The sequence below is a fragment of the Petromyzon marinus genome, chromosome 29 (assembly GCF_048934315.1).
Source record: "Petromyzon marinus isolate PM22_M1 ecotype Great Lakes invasive population chromosome 29, UKy_Petmar_22M1.pri1.0, whole genome shotgun sequence".
NCBI lineage: Eukaryota > Metazoa > Chordata > Hyperoartia > Petromyzontiformes > Petromyzontidae > Petromyzon > Petromyzon marinus.
In genome coordinates this window covers 13,023,192-13,036,400 of record NC_133695.1, presented here as the reverse complement: position 1 = coordinate 13,036,400, position 13,209 = coordinate 13,023,192, and the positions used below count along the sequence as shown (strand labels likewise).

Genomic DNA, 13,209 nt, shown 5'->3' with positions numbered 1-13,209 from the left:
TGAGAGGAGGTTCTCACGCAAGATTTGATGGTACATGGCCCGGTCCATCGTCCCTTTGATGCGGTGAAGTTGTCCTGTCTCCTAAGCAGAAAAACACCCCCAAAGCATAATGTTTCCACCTCCATGTTTGACTGTGGGGATGGTGTTCTTCGGGTCATAGGCAGCATTCCTCCTCCTCCAAACACGGCGAGTTGATGCCAAAGAGCTCCATTTTGGTCTTATCTGACCACAACACTTTCACCCAGTTGTCCTCTGAATCATTCAGATGTTCATTGCCAAACTTCACTCGGGCATGTATATGGACCTTGCGGACGCTGCAGGATTTCAGTCCTTCACGGCGTAGTGTGTTACCAATTGTTTTCTTGGTGACTATGGTCCCAGCTGCCTTGAGATCATTGACAAGATCCTCCCGTGTAGTTCTGGGCTGATTCCTCATCGCTCTCATGATCATTGCAACTCCACGAGGTGAGCTCTTGCATGGAGCCCCAGGCCGAGGGAGATTGTCAGTTCTTTTGTGTTTCTTCCGTTTGCGAATAATCGCACCAACTGTTGTCACCTTCTCACCAAGCTGCTTGGCAATGGTCTTGTAGCCCATTCCAGCTTGTGTAGGTCTACAATCTTGTCCCTGACATCTTTGGAGAGCTCTTTGGTCTTGGCAATGGTGGAGAGTTTGGAATCTGATTGATGGATTGCTTCTGTGGACAGGTGCCTTTTATACAGGTAACAAGCTGAGATTAGGAGCATTCCCTTTAAGAGTGGGCTCCTAATCTCAGCTCGTTACCTGTATAAAATACACCTGGGAGCCAGAAATCTTTCTGATTGAGAGGGGGTCAAATACTTATTTCCCTCATTAAAATGCAAATCAATTTATAACATTTTTGACATGCATTTTTTCTGGATATTTTTTGTTGTTATTTTGTCTCACACTGTTCAAATAACCCTACCTTTAAATTATAGACTGATCATTTCTTTGTCAGTGGGCAAACGTACAAAATCAGCAGGGGATCAAATACTTTTTTCCCTCACTGTATATATATTATTTAAACAAGAAATAATGAATGGAAACACGCAATCGGAGAATCGCCAGATTGCCAAGGGACGATTTACCATGACTTGCTGAAATAATTTTGACAGTTCACAAACATGCCCAGGGTCAGAGGGCACAGACCGAGCACTGGGCAAGCAAACAGCAGGATTGACGTAACGCAGCGCCCGGGGTCGCCGAGAGTTCACCCCTTTTGTCAGCCCGCAGACATAGCCAAGCCAAGTAAAACCATTTTCCCTTCATTGCTATTAAAGTAACGTTAAAGTTCAAAATCCAACAACAGGAATAAGCTAAAATTACGGCTCCTCACGCTCACTCCAATTAAAAACCAGGCCACAAGCTACCTCAATGAACCATTACCCATCTATTAATTCAATACGAAATGTTATTTCCATCTTTAATTTCTACACAGCTTGACCCGAAGCGTATGGCAATCAAAATTTTTCCTAAGTCAAAACGAATTCTCTAACCTCAGGACATAAGCAAATAATAATTCAGTGTTAACTCAAGGGTTAGAGAGAGAGAAAGAGCCTCCTGGCCGCCTTTGTCTTCCCGCAGCACGAGAAAGGAATTTAACCCCTAGCAAGGAATTGCTTGTTGTTGCAGGGAGGGGGCCATCTGTGACCCACGGGTGAAAGGATGCCTTGGGGAGGGTACGGTGGAATGGGGGGATGCAGGAAGGCTTTATGGAATGACACACACACGAACAAACACACACACACACACCGGCCACGCCCTCCACTGCACAGAGCGGAGATGTTTTTTTTAATATAACGGCTCAACCATCATTTCAAACGTTCAGTTCAACAAGAAGCAGCGAGTTCAACAGGTCGTCAGCTCAGGAGCTGCAGAGCAGGGGGCGGCGAGCGGAGGCTCAAAAAGGGCCCCGCGACCAACTGACGATGGTGAGACTCGCAGGGTCGCGAAGTACCACCGAGCGTGAATTCAGAGCGGAAAGTCGAAATATCGCTCAAAGACTGTTATTTATACATCGAGTGCCGGCTCCCAGTGCAGCGCATCCCGCGTCACCAAAAACAAAACAGTCAACGAACCAGCGGCCAAGCGTTGTGCTGACTCGGCTCATCCAGCAGTGGAGAAAACCTGCTGGCAGAGAACCAGCGAAGAGCACGTTCGAGCGTCTCCACAGAGAGAGTGCGGCGCAGCTACTACAGCAGTGGATAGAACCTGCTGTCAGCTGCCAGCGAGAACGCATGTGACTTAGTCATCCAGCAGCGGAAAGAGCCTGTATCTGCCAGCACGAGCAGCCAAGCCGACGCCTCGAACGAGAACAAAGCCCAGTGGAAAAAGCCTGCTGCTGCCAGCAAACCAGCGGCCAAGCGTGTGCCGACTTGGCCATCCAGCAGTGGAGAGAACCTGCTGTCAGCGAACCAGAGAGAGCGCGTTCGGACATCTCAATAGAGAGAGCGGCGCAGCTACTACAGCAGTGGAGAGAGGCTGCTATCTGCGGGCCAGCACTGAGCGCGTTCGAGCAGCACCAGGAGAGGGCCATGCCGGCGAGCTCATCCCCCAGCGGCGTGAGACACGCCGAGCGAGAGGGAACCTGCCATCGGTCGTATATCCCCCGCCACCACACGACAAACCTGGCGTCTGCTTGACGCAAATAATTAAGTGGCAAAGAAGACACACAACACGCATATCGGGATAAATAAGGTTGTTCCAAAAAGTTATCTTTGGGTTTCAAGAAGGGTTGCCATTCCAAGGTAGTGCATTCAATATCAACTGATCCATGAAGAATATTTCTGCCATTGAGTTACGTGGATAAGATCATTTAGAAGCAACTCGGTCGTACGTTTTTTTTTCTTTTCAATGGCATAATCTTGCCAACGAATCCATTAACACATATTTGTGCCTTTAGGAATAATAATTGTTTGATTGTTTTTCATATGAATACCGTCGCATAATTTTAAGGACTTTATTCGTATTTTTCATATGCTCGTGTTACACCGCATAAGAATTAATTGCTCTGATATCCAAAGTGAAACAACGTGATAAGAATTGACTTGAAGGTCTATGAATGAATGCGGTACTGTGTGGGCAATTTTCCAGTATACGAATTTGCATATTATAAAGTTAAGATTTTTGTTAGAATAGCGCATGCATGTTTTTTTTTAGCTTTTCTCTCTCTCACCAACTGGGCTCGCGTTACGCGGGGGAAGGAATCACATGTGCTGTTATCAAAGTGAAACAACGCAGTCGTGATGATACTGTGTTGATACTGTGTTGGAATTACAAGCCGAGAGTTGCATCTTTTAGAGTTAAGGTCTAGTTAGAAAATAAATTGATTAATGCAGAAGTTGTGTGTTCTTTCCTAAAATTGATGCATAAGAACTGTATTCTGCGTTGAGATATGAATCTGGAGACCTAATATAAACACACTACTACATACTCCATAAATATTAAAGCGAGAATAATTGTATTATATTGATCGAAAATACGAAGTTAAACAGCGAAGCCGAGTTTAATCTGACACACTCGCATCACACTGGCATAATCTCATACGATCAACTGCATGATTCCGATTGATAATACGACCTCGTCAGTGAGGCGGGGCCTAATTATCATAACAGCTCGCATTAGCATAATCACACACACTCGCATGAAATAACACGATTATCTCTAGAATTAGCATAATTTATGCACATTATTATATCAATTAACATAATTTCGAATAATTACACAACTTTAAAATTTCGTTTAATTTTTCTTATTTTCATCAAATTTTCATAACCCACATATACAACAGTAATGGGATGCCGATTTTATGAACCTTTTGTAGCCCATACAATCTCGTGGTTTTGAGGCCCTTGGCTTATTTTGGTATTGCTCATTCTTAAGGATAAATGAATTTGCAATGATTGCAGTAGTCTTACGTTCTAAAGTATTAGTTGGATCTCGTTTAATTTTAATGTAGGTACTTTCGTCTAGTAAATCTTTAATTTTATTATCATAATCGGCTCGTGACATCACTACAATAGTGCTCCCTTAAGGCTTTTGCTTCGTTCAAGCTAATATTTACTTTTGGTACTTTGCTATTCTCAATTATTTTGGCAACCTCATGTCAAGTCATCTCTGCCTCATTATGTGGAAGTAGTTTTACTACGGATTCTACCTCAGCAATTATCTTATCCACTGGAATTGTGCGTGGGGTAACGGCAAAGTTAAGGCCTTTAGAAAGGATGGAAATCATGTCACTGGTTAAAACAGTGTTAGTTAAGTTCATTACGGCTTTGTTTTTAAATTGTTCGTTTTTAGAAAATGTATTCATTTGGCTAGTTTTTGTTAGATTAAACATTATCAGCCGATTGTTGTGTTATAGTTTCGATTATATTCCAATAATGCATGAATACATTATTGCTTATATCTAAGTGCAACTGCCTTAGAGATTCCGAAATGTAAGACAATTCACTCCTGTTGTGCTATATTCTCTCTATTAATAATAATTCACTAGCTTTGTGTAGTATTTGATTAGCTTTAGCAGACTTTATGTGATGTGTTAATTTAACTGCGTTTGGTATTACCTTCTAATCTTTGCACCTTTTGAGGAACGCCAGTGAAGATATAAATTTCATTCGCTTGATGCGGAGCTTCACCAATTTTCTGGTTTTAAGAAAAGTACCCTCCCCATAGAGGTTAGTCAGTTTAACACGTAGGCTTTCGCGACCAATATTATTCATAATAAAGGTTTTTTGGTTAGATCGCGTTATTTATAAATGCGTTGTAACCCTCCACCACCGGTGTGTTGAAGAGTGAATCAACATTAAAAATTTTGAGTACTCCACCACCCGACACCGGCAAACATTAAAAAAATGTGTCACGTTTACAAAAGACAAATAGTTCACTACTTTAGCGCACCGGTGTGTTGAAGAGTGAATCAACATTTAAAATTTTGAGTACGACGTTTCGCTGATAATTACATCCAGCATCAGGGTTGTGTTTAAAGGTTGGTGTTTAAGGGTTGGCATTTAAGGGTTGTTTTTAGAGGGTTGGCGTTTAAGGGTTGTTTTTAAGGGTTGGTGTTTAAGGGTTGTGTTTAAGAGTTTGCGGTTAACAGTTGGCGTTTAAGGGCTGTCTTTAAAGGTTGGTGTTTATGGGTTGGTGTTTAAGCGTTGGTGTTAAAGGTTTGGCGTTTGAGGGTTGGTGTTTAACGGTTGGAGTTTAAGGGTTGACGTTTAAGGGTTGGAGTTTAAGGGTTGGTGTTTAAAGGTTGGCGCTTAAGGGTTGGTGTTTAAGGGTTGGCGTTCAAGGGTTGTGTTTAGGTTTGCGTTTAAGAGCAAACCCTTGAACACTAATCCTTAACACACAAGGATTTACGTATTAGGGTTAGCCCGTAAGGGTTGGTGTTGTAGGGTTGGTGTTTAAGGGTTAGTGTTTAAGTGTTGGCGTTTAAGGGTTATTGTGGGCGATTAATGGTTGGCGTTGGTGCTTAAGCGTTGGTGTTAAAGGTTTGGCGTTTGAGGGTTGGTGTTTAACGGTTGGAGTTGAAGGGTTGGCGTTTAAGGGTTGTGTTTTAAGGGTTGGCGTTTAAGGGTTGGCGTTTAAGGGTTGGCATTTAAGGGTTGGGCGTTTAAGTGTTGGTGTTTAAGGGATGGCGTTTAAGAGTTGGCGTTTAAGGGTTAGTGTTTAAGTGTTGGAGTTAAAGGTTTGGCGTTTAAGGGTTATTGTGGGCGATTAATGGTTGGCGTTGGTGCTTAAGCGTTGTGTTTAAGGGTTTTGTTTAAGAGTTGGCGTTTAAGGGTTGTGTTTAAACGTTGGTGTTTAAGGGTTGGCATTTAAGGGTTGTTTTTAGAGGGTTGGCGTTTAAGGGTTGTTTTTAAGGGTTGGTGTTTAAGGGTTGTGTTTAAGAGTTTGCGGTTAAGAGTTGGCGTTTAAGGGCTGTCTTTAAAGGTTGGTGTTTACGGGTTGGTGTTTAAGCGTTGGTGTTAAAGGTTTGGCGTTTGAGGGTTGGTGTTTAACGGTTGGAGTTTAAGGGTTGGCGTTTAAGGGTTGTGTTTTAAGGGTTGGCGTTTAAGGGTTGGCGTTTAAGGGTTGTGTTTTAAGGGTTGGCGTTTAAGGGTTGGCGTTTAAGGGTTGGCGTTTAAGGGTTGGCGTTTAAGGGTTGGCGTTAAAGGGTTGGCGTTTAAGGGTTGGCGTTTAAGGGTTGGAGTTTAAGGGTTGGTGTTTAAAGGTTGGCGCTTAAGGGTTGGTGTTTAAGGGTTGGCATTCAAGGGTTGTGTTTAGGTTTGCGTTTAAGAGCAAACCCTTGAACACTAATCCTTAAACACAAGGATTTACGTATTAGGGTTAACCTGTAAGGGTTGGTGTTGTAGGGTTGGTGTTTAAGGGTTAGTGTTTAAGTGTTGGCGTTTAAGGGTTATTGTGGGCGATTAATGGTTGGCGTTGGTGCTTAAGCGTTGGTGTTAAAGGTTTGGCGTTTGAGGGTTGGTGTTTAACGGTTGGAGTTTAAGGGTTGGCGTTAAAGGGTTGTGTTTTAAGGGTTGGCGTTTAAGGGTTGGCGTTCAAGGGTTGGCGTTTAAGGGTTGGGCGTTTAAGTGTTGGTGTTTAAGGGATGGCGTTTAAGAGTTGGCGTTTAAGGGTTAGTGTTTAAGTGTTGGAGTTAAAGGTTTGGCGTTTAAGGGTTATTGTGGGCAATTAATGCTTGGCGTTGGTGGTTAAGCGTTGTGTTTAAGGGTTTTGTTTAAGAGTTGGCGTCTAAGGGTTGTGTTTAAAGGTTGGTGTTTAAGGGTTGGCATTTAAGGGTTGTTTTTAGAGGGTTGGCGTTTAAGGGTTGTTTTTACGGGTTGGTGTTTACGGGTTGGTGTTTAAGCGTTGGTGTTAAAGGTTTGGCGTTTGAGGTTTGGTGTTTAACGGTTGGAGTTTAAGGGTTGGCGTTTACGGGTTGTGTTTTAAGGGTTGGCGTTTAAGGGTTGGCGTTTAAGGGTTGGCGTTTAAGGGTTGGCGTTTAAGGGTTGGCGTTTAAGGGTTGGAGTTTAATGGTTGGTGTTTTAAAGGTTGGCGCTTAAGGGTTGGTGTTTAAGGGTTGGCGTTCATGGGTTGTGTTTAGGTTTGCGTTTAAGAGCAAACCCTTGAACACTAATCCTTAAACACAAGGATTTACGTATTAGGGTTAGCCTGTAAGGGTTGGTGTTGTAGGGTTGGTGTTTAAGGGTTAGTGTTTAAGTGTTGGCGTTTAAGGGTTTTTGTGGGCGATTAATGGATGGCGTTGGTGCTTAAGCGTTGTGTTTAAGGGTTTTGTTGAAGAGTTGGCGTTTAAGGGTTGGTGTTGAAGGTTTGGCATTTAAGGGTTGTTTTTAAGGGTTGGCGTTTAAAGGTTGTGTTTAAGGATTTGCGGTTAAGAGTTGGCGTTCAAGGGTTGGTGTTAAAGGTTTGGCGTTTGATGGTTGGTGTTTAACGGTTGGAGTTTAAGGGTTGGCGTTTAAGGGTTGTTTTTAAGGGTTGGCGTTTAAGGGTTGGCGTTTAAGAGTTGGCGTTTAAGGGTTGGCGTTTAAGGGTTGGCGTTTAAGGGTTGGCGTTTAAGGGTTGGCGTTTAAGGGTTGGCGTTTAAGGGTTGACGTTTAAAGGTTGTGTTTAAAGGTTGGTGTTTAAGGATTGGCGCTTAAGAGTTGGTGTTTAAGGGTTGGCGTTCAAGGGTTGTGTTTAGGTTTGCATTTAAGAGCAAACCCTTGAACGCTAACCCTTAAACACGAGGATTTATGTATTAGGGTTAGCCTGTAAGGGTTGGTCTTTTAGGGTTGGCGATTAAGGATTGGCATTCGAGGGTCGACGTTTAAGGGTTGGTGTTTAAAGCTTGGTGTTTAATTGTTGGCATTTCAGTATTGGCGTTTAAGGGTTGGCGTTTAAGGGTTCTTGTTTAAGGGTTCGTGTTTACATGTGGGCGTTTAAGGGTTGGCGCTTAAGGGTTGGTGTTTAAGGGTTGCCGTTCAAGGGTTGGTGTTTAAAGGTTGTTGTTTAAGGTTTGGCGTTCAAGGGTTGGTGTTTAAAGGTTGGTGTTTAAGGGTTGATGTATAAAGATTGTTTTTTAAGAGTTGCTGTTCATGGGTTGGCGTTAAAGGGTTGGCGTTTAAGGGTTGGCGTTTAAGGGTTGGAGTTTAAGGGTTGGTGTTTAAAGGTTGGCGCTTAAGGGTTGGTGTTTAAGGGTTGGCATTTAAGGGTTGTTTTTAGAGGGTTGGCGTTTAAGGGTTGTTTTTACGGGTTGGTGTTTACGGGTTGGTGTTTAAGCGTTGGTGTTAAAGGTTTGGCGTTTGAGGGTTGGTGTTTAACGGTTGGAGTTTAAGGGTTGGCGTTTAAGGGTTGGCGTTTAAGGGTTGGCGTTTAAGGGTTGGCGTTTAAGGGTTGGCGTTTAAGGGTTGGCGTTTAAGGGTTGGCGTTTAATGGTTGGTGTTTTAAAGGTTGGCGCTTAAGGGTTGGTGTTTAAGGGTTGGCGTTCAAGGGTTGTGTTTAGGTTTGCGTTTAAGAGCAAACCCTTGAACACTAATCCTTAAACACAAGGATTTACGTATTAGGGTTAGCCTGTAAGGGTTGGTGTTGTAGGGTTGGTGTTTAAGGGTTAGTGTTTAAGTGTTGGCGTTTAAGGGTTTTTATGGGCGATTAATAGATGGCGTTGGTGCTTAAGCGTTGTGTTTAAGGGTTTTGTTGAAGAGTTGGCGTTTAAGGGTTGGTGTTGAAGGGTTGGCATTTAAGGGTTGTTTTTAAGGGTTGGCGTTTAAAGGTTGTGTTTAAGGATTTGCGGTTAAGAGTTGGCGTTCAAGGGTTGGTGTTAAAGGTTTGGCGTTTGATGGTTGGTGTTTAACGGTTGGAGTTTAAGGGTTGGCGTTTAAGGGTTGTTTTTAAGGGTTGGCGTTTAAGGGTTGGCGTTTAAGAGTTGGCGTTTAAGGGTTGGCGTTTAAGGGTTGGCGTTTAAGGGTTGGCGTTTAAGGGTTGGCGTTTAAGGGTTGACGTTTAAAGGTTGTGTTTAAAGGTTGGTGTTTAAGGATTGGCGCTTAAGAGTTGGTGTTTAAGGGTTGGCGTTCAAGGGTTGTGTTTAGGTTTGCATTTAAGAGCAAACCCTTGAACGCTAACCCTTAAACACGAAGATTTATGTATTAGGGTTAGCCTGTAAGGGTTGGTCTTTTAGGGTTGGCGATTAAGGATTGGCATTCGAGGGTCGACGTTTAAGGGTTGGTGTTTAAAGCTTGGTGTTTAATTGTTGGCATTTCAGTGTTGGCGTTTAAGGGTTGGCGTTTAAGGGTTCTTGTTTAAGGGTTCGTGTTTACATGTGGGCGTTTAAGGGTTGGCGCTTAAGGGTTGGTGTTTAAGGGTTGCCGTTCAAGGGTTGGTGTTTAAAGGTTGTTGTTTAAGGTTTGGCGTTCAAGGGTTGGTGTTTAAAGGTTGGTGTTTAAGGGTTGATGTATAAAGATTGTTTTTTAAGAGTTGCTGTTCATGGGTTGGCGTTTAAGGGTTGGCGTTCAAGGGTTGATGTTTAGGGGTTAGTGTTTAAGGGTTGGCATTCAAAGGGTTAGGTGTTTAAAGGATTTTGTTTCAGGGTTGGTGTTTAATGGTTGGCATTGAAGGGTTGACGTTTAAGGATTGGTGTTTAAAAGTTGGTGTTTCATTTTTGGCATTTCAGTGTTGGCGTTTAAGGGTTGGCGTTTAAGGGTTGTTGTTTAAGGGTTGGCGTTCAAGGGTTGGTGTTTAAAGGTTGTTGTTTAAGGTTTGGCGTCCAAGGGTTGGTGTTTAAAGGTTGGTGTTTAAGGGTTGATGTATAAAGATTGTTTTTAAGAGTTGCTGTTCATGGGTTGGCGTTTAAGGTTTGGCGCTTAGGGGTTGGTGTTTAACGGTTGGCGTTCAAAGGGTTAGGTGTTTAAAGGATGTTGTTTCAGGGTTGGTGTTTAATGGTTGGCATTGAAGGGTTGATGTTTAAGGGTTGGCGTTTTAATGGTTGGTGTTTCATTCTTGGCATTTCAGTGTTGGCGTTTAACGGTTGGCGTTTAAGGGTTGTTGTTTAAGGTTTGGCGTTCAAGGGTTGGTGTTTAAAGGTTGGTGTTTAAGGGTTGATGTATAAAGATTGTTTTTAAGAGTTGCTGTTCATGGGTTGGCGTTTAAGGTTTGGCGCTTAGGGGTTGGTGTTTAACGGTTGGCGTTCAAAGGGTTAGGTGTTTAAAGGATGTTGTTTCAGGGTTGGTGTTTAATGGTTGGCATTGAAGGGTTGACGTTTAAGGGTTGGCTTTTAAGGGTTGTGTTTAAGGGTTGGCGCATAAGGGGTGGCGTTTAAGGGTTGGTGTGTAATGGTTTGGCGTTAAAGGTTGGGCGTTTAAGTGTTGGTGTTTAAGGGATGGAGTTTAAAGGTTGACGTTTTAAGGGTGTGCGTTTAAGGGTTGCTGTTTTAGAGTTAGCGTTTAAGGGTTGGCGTTTAAATGGTTGGTTTTAAGGGGGTGGCGTTCAAGGATTGGCAATTAAGGGTTGGTGTTTAAGGGTTGGCGATAAAGGGTTGGCGTTTAAGGGTTGTGTTTAAGGGTTTGCGTTTAAGGGCAAACCTTTGAATGCAAACCCTTAAACACAAGGATTTGCGTTTCAGGGATTGAGTTTAAGGGTTGGCATTTAAGGGTTGGTGTTTAAGTGTTGGTGTTTAAGTGTTGGTGTTTAAGGGCTGGCGTTACAGATTTTGCCTTTAAGCGTTGGCGTTTAAGGGTTGTGTTTAAGGGTTGGCGTTTAAGGGTTGGCGTTTAAGAGTTGCCGTTAAAAGGTTGTATTTATAGATTTACTTAATGGCTTGAAAGGAAGTGCACACTTCCACGTTGATGTGCGCATTGTACTTGAGCATCAAGTAGGGGTTGTACGGCACGACATATCGATTGTCCATCGACACTTCTCTGACTTCTGCCTGCTCAGCGTATCGACAATGGTAGAGTGGGTAGCCACTCACATTGGGGATTTTGGTGTTGTTGACAACTTTTGGGAACTCCTTGCTGCACTTTCCGTGATTCATGCATGGTGCGCGGAGGTTTGCAGTGCCGCATGGACCGTGCATCATGCATCTCGTGACAATCTCACACAGTCGTGGATGGTTCCGTGTTGGAATTTCGGCGCACACAAACTGGTCGATCTATTCGGCAGTTGTGAACTTGTCCTGAGCTCGCAGAGTCACCAAGATGTGGGCGTGCGGAAGGCCCCGCTTCTGTAACTCGATGGTGTAGATGTGCACCTTTGATTCTCCAAGCACACCGTGTTTTGTCAGATCGTTGATCAGAGCGTCCAACTTGATTTTGAAAACACGTGCCACCAAGTCCGGTCGAGCTGATGGCTGATCGCCCGGTCGAAGGTTGTCGGTGATATCTGACTAGCTTGGATTTGCAGTTAATGTTATGAAGAGGTCGGGTGCACCCCATCTCGCAAAGATCGACATTGCATCGCAGCATCGCTCGCGCATGTTTCTCGGTGATCCCTGGAAGCTCCAAGGGAGGATGACAGCAACGCCAGCTGCAATGTTTGTGTTTTGGGCTAAGTTTGTGACGTGGTCTGCGAGACCTTGGTACTGCTGTGCTCACAGTCGCGGCTGAAGAGTTGGTGGTTAAGCGATGAAGTTTAAGGGTTGGCGTTAAAGGGTTGGCATTCAATTGTTGGTGTTTAAGCGTTGTTAATTAAGGGTTGGATTTTAAAGGGTTGGCGTTTAAGGGTTGGTGTTTTAGAGTTGGCGTTTAAGGGTTGGTGTTTAAGGGTTGGTGTTTAAGGGTTGTATTTGAGGGTTGGCGTTTAAGGGTTGGTGTTTAAGGGTTGGTGTTTAAGTGTTGGCGTTAAAGGTTTTACGTTTAAAGGTTATTGTTGGCGATTAATGGTTGGCATTGGTGCTTAAGCGTTGTAATTAAGGGTTTTGTTTAAAAGTTGGCGTTTATGGGTTGGCGTTAAAGGGTTGTGTTTAAGGGTTGGCATTTAAGGGTTGTGTTTAAGGGTTGGCGTTTAAGGGTTGTGTTTAAAGGTTGGTGTTTAAGGGTTGGTGTTTAAGGGTTGGTGTTTAAGCATTGGGTGTTAAAGGTTTGGCGTTTGAGGGTTGGTGTTTAAGGGTTGTGTTTTAAGGGTTGGTGTTTAAGAGTTGGCGTTCAAGGGTTGTGTTTAAAGGTTTACGTTTAAGAGCAAACCCCTGAATGCAAACCCTTAAACACAAGGATTTACGTATTAAGGTTAGCCTGTAAGGGTTGGTGTTTAAGGGTTGGTGATCAAGGGTTGGTGTTTAAGGGTTGGTGTTTAAGGGTTGGTGTTTAAGGGTTGGCGTTTAAGGGTTAGCATTTAAGGGTTGCTGTGTAAGGGTTGCTGTGTAAGGGTTGCTGTGCTAAAGTTGGCGTTTAATGGTTTGGCGTTTAAGGGTTTTGTTTTAGGGTTTGCGTTTAAGGGCCAACCCTTAAACGTAAATGCTTAAACAGAAGGGTTTGCGTTTAAGGGTTTGCGTTTAAGGGTTGGCCCTTAAACGCAACTCCTTAACACAAGAAAAATGCGTTTCAGGGTTGGCGTGTGAGGGTTGCTGTATCAAGTGATACAGCTATTTTGCAGTGACTGTCCCACCTGAAGACGGAAGATTGTGTTGCCTCCGAAACGTCGTGATTTTATTTAATTTTCATTTATTTTATTTTACCTACGTGACTTACCGAAAAAAACAAAGAGTACAAGGGTTTGTGTTTAACGGTTGGCGTTTAAAGGTTGTGTTTAGCGTTTGGCGCATAAGTGTTGGCGAAAGCAACACATAGACCTGCCCTCCTGCGATCGTCCGATCTGGCTAGCACCTGGTCCTGCGTCTAGCCAACCGCTGTTTACTCTCAGGCCCGATTACTGAGCCACGCCCCCGCGTGTAACCACCCGTCGCACGCCTGACGCCTTAAGCCGATGCCTCTTCCACCGCCCATGGGATCCACGGATGGGACGGGGGTGGGGGGGTGATGTCGAGTCAGGTGACGTCTCCTTGTCCGCGGTGGTGGCATGCACATCACGTGCGGACCACGTATGGCCTTGCCTCCAGGTCATCGTTGCCATCATCATCGTCACCATCATCATCGTTGTCGTTGTTTCCCTGTGAAGGCGGAACGGGATGAAACGACCGATTAATGCAAGCACTCGTGATCACGCTAACAACATACGAGGGGTCGAGATGGGAGAGGAGAGTTGAAATGAAGCAGTGTAGG

At 43.9% G+C, this 13,209-nt stretch overlaps 1 protein-coding gene across 4 annotated transcripts in view; it reads right to left on the bottom strand.

Moving 5' to 3' along the window:
* Positions 1–1,775: 1,775 nt before the first annotated feature.
* LOC116947125 (uncharacterized) overlaps positions 1,776–13,209 on the bottom strand; it is a 73,366-nt gene continuing 61,932 nt past the window's right edge. For all 4 annotated transcript variants that reach the window (XM_032962545.2, XM_032962547.2, XM_032962548.2 and 1 more), the window contains one exon: positions 1,776–13,097. In XM_032962545.2, coding sequence (XP_032818436.1) covers positions 13,014–13,097 — 84 coding nt within the window. In that variant the 3' untranslated portion in view covers positions 1,776–13,013. The remainder of the gene's footprint in view (positions 13,098–13,209) is intronic.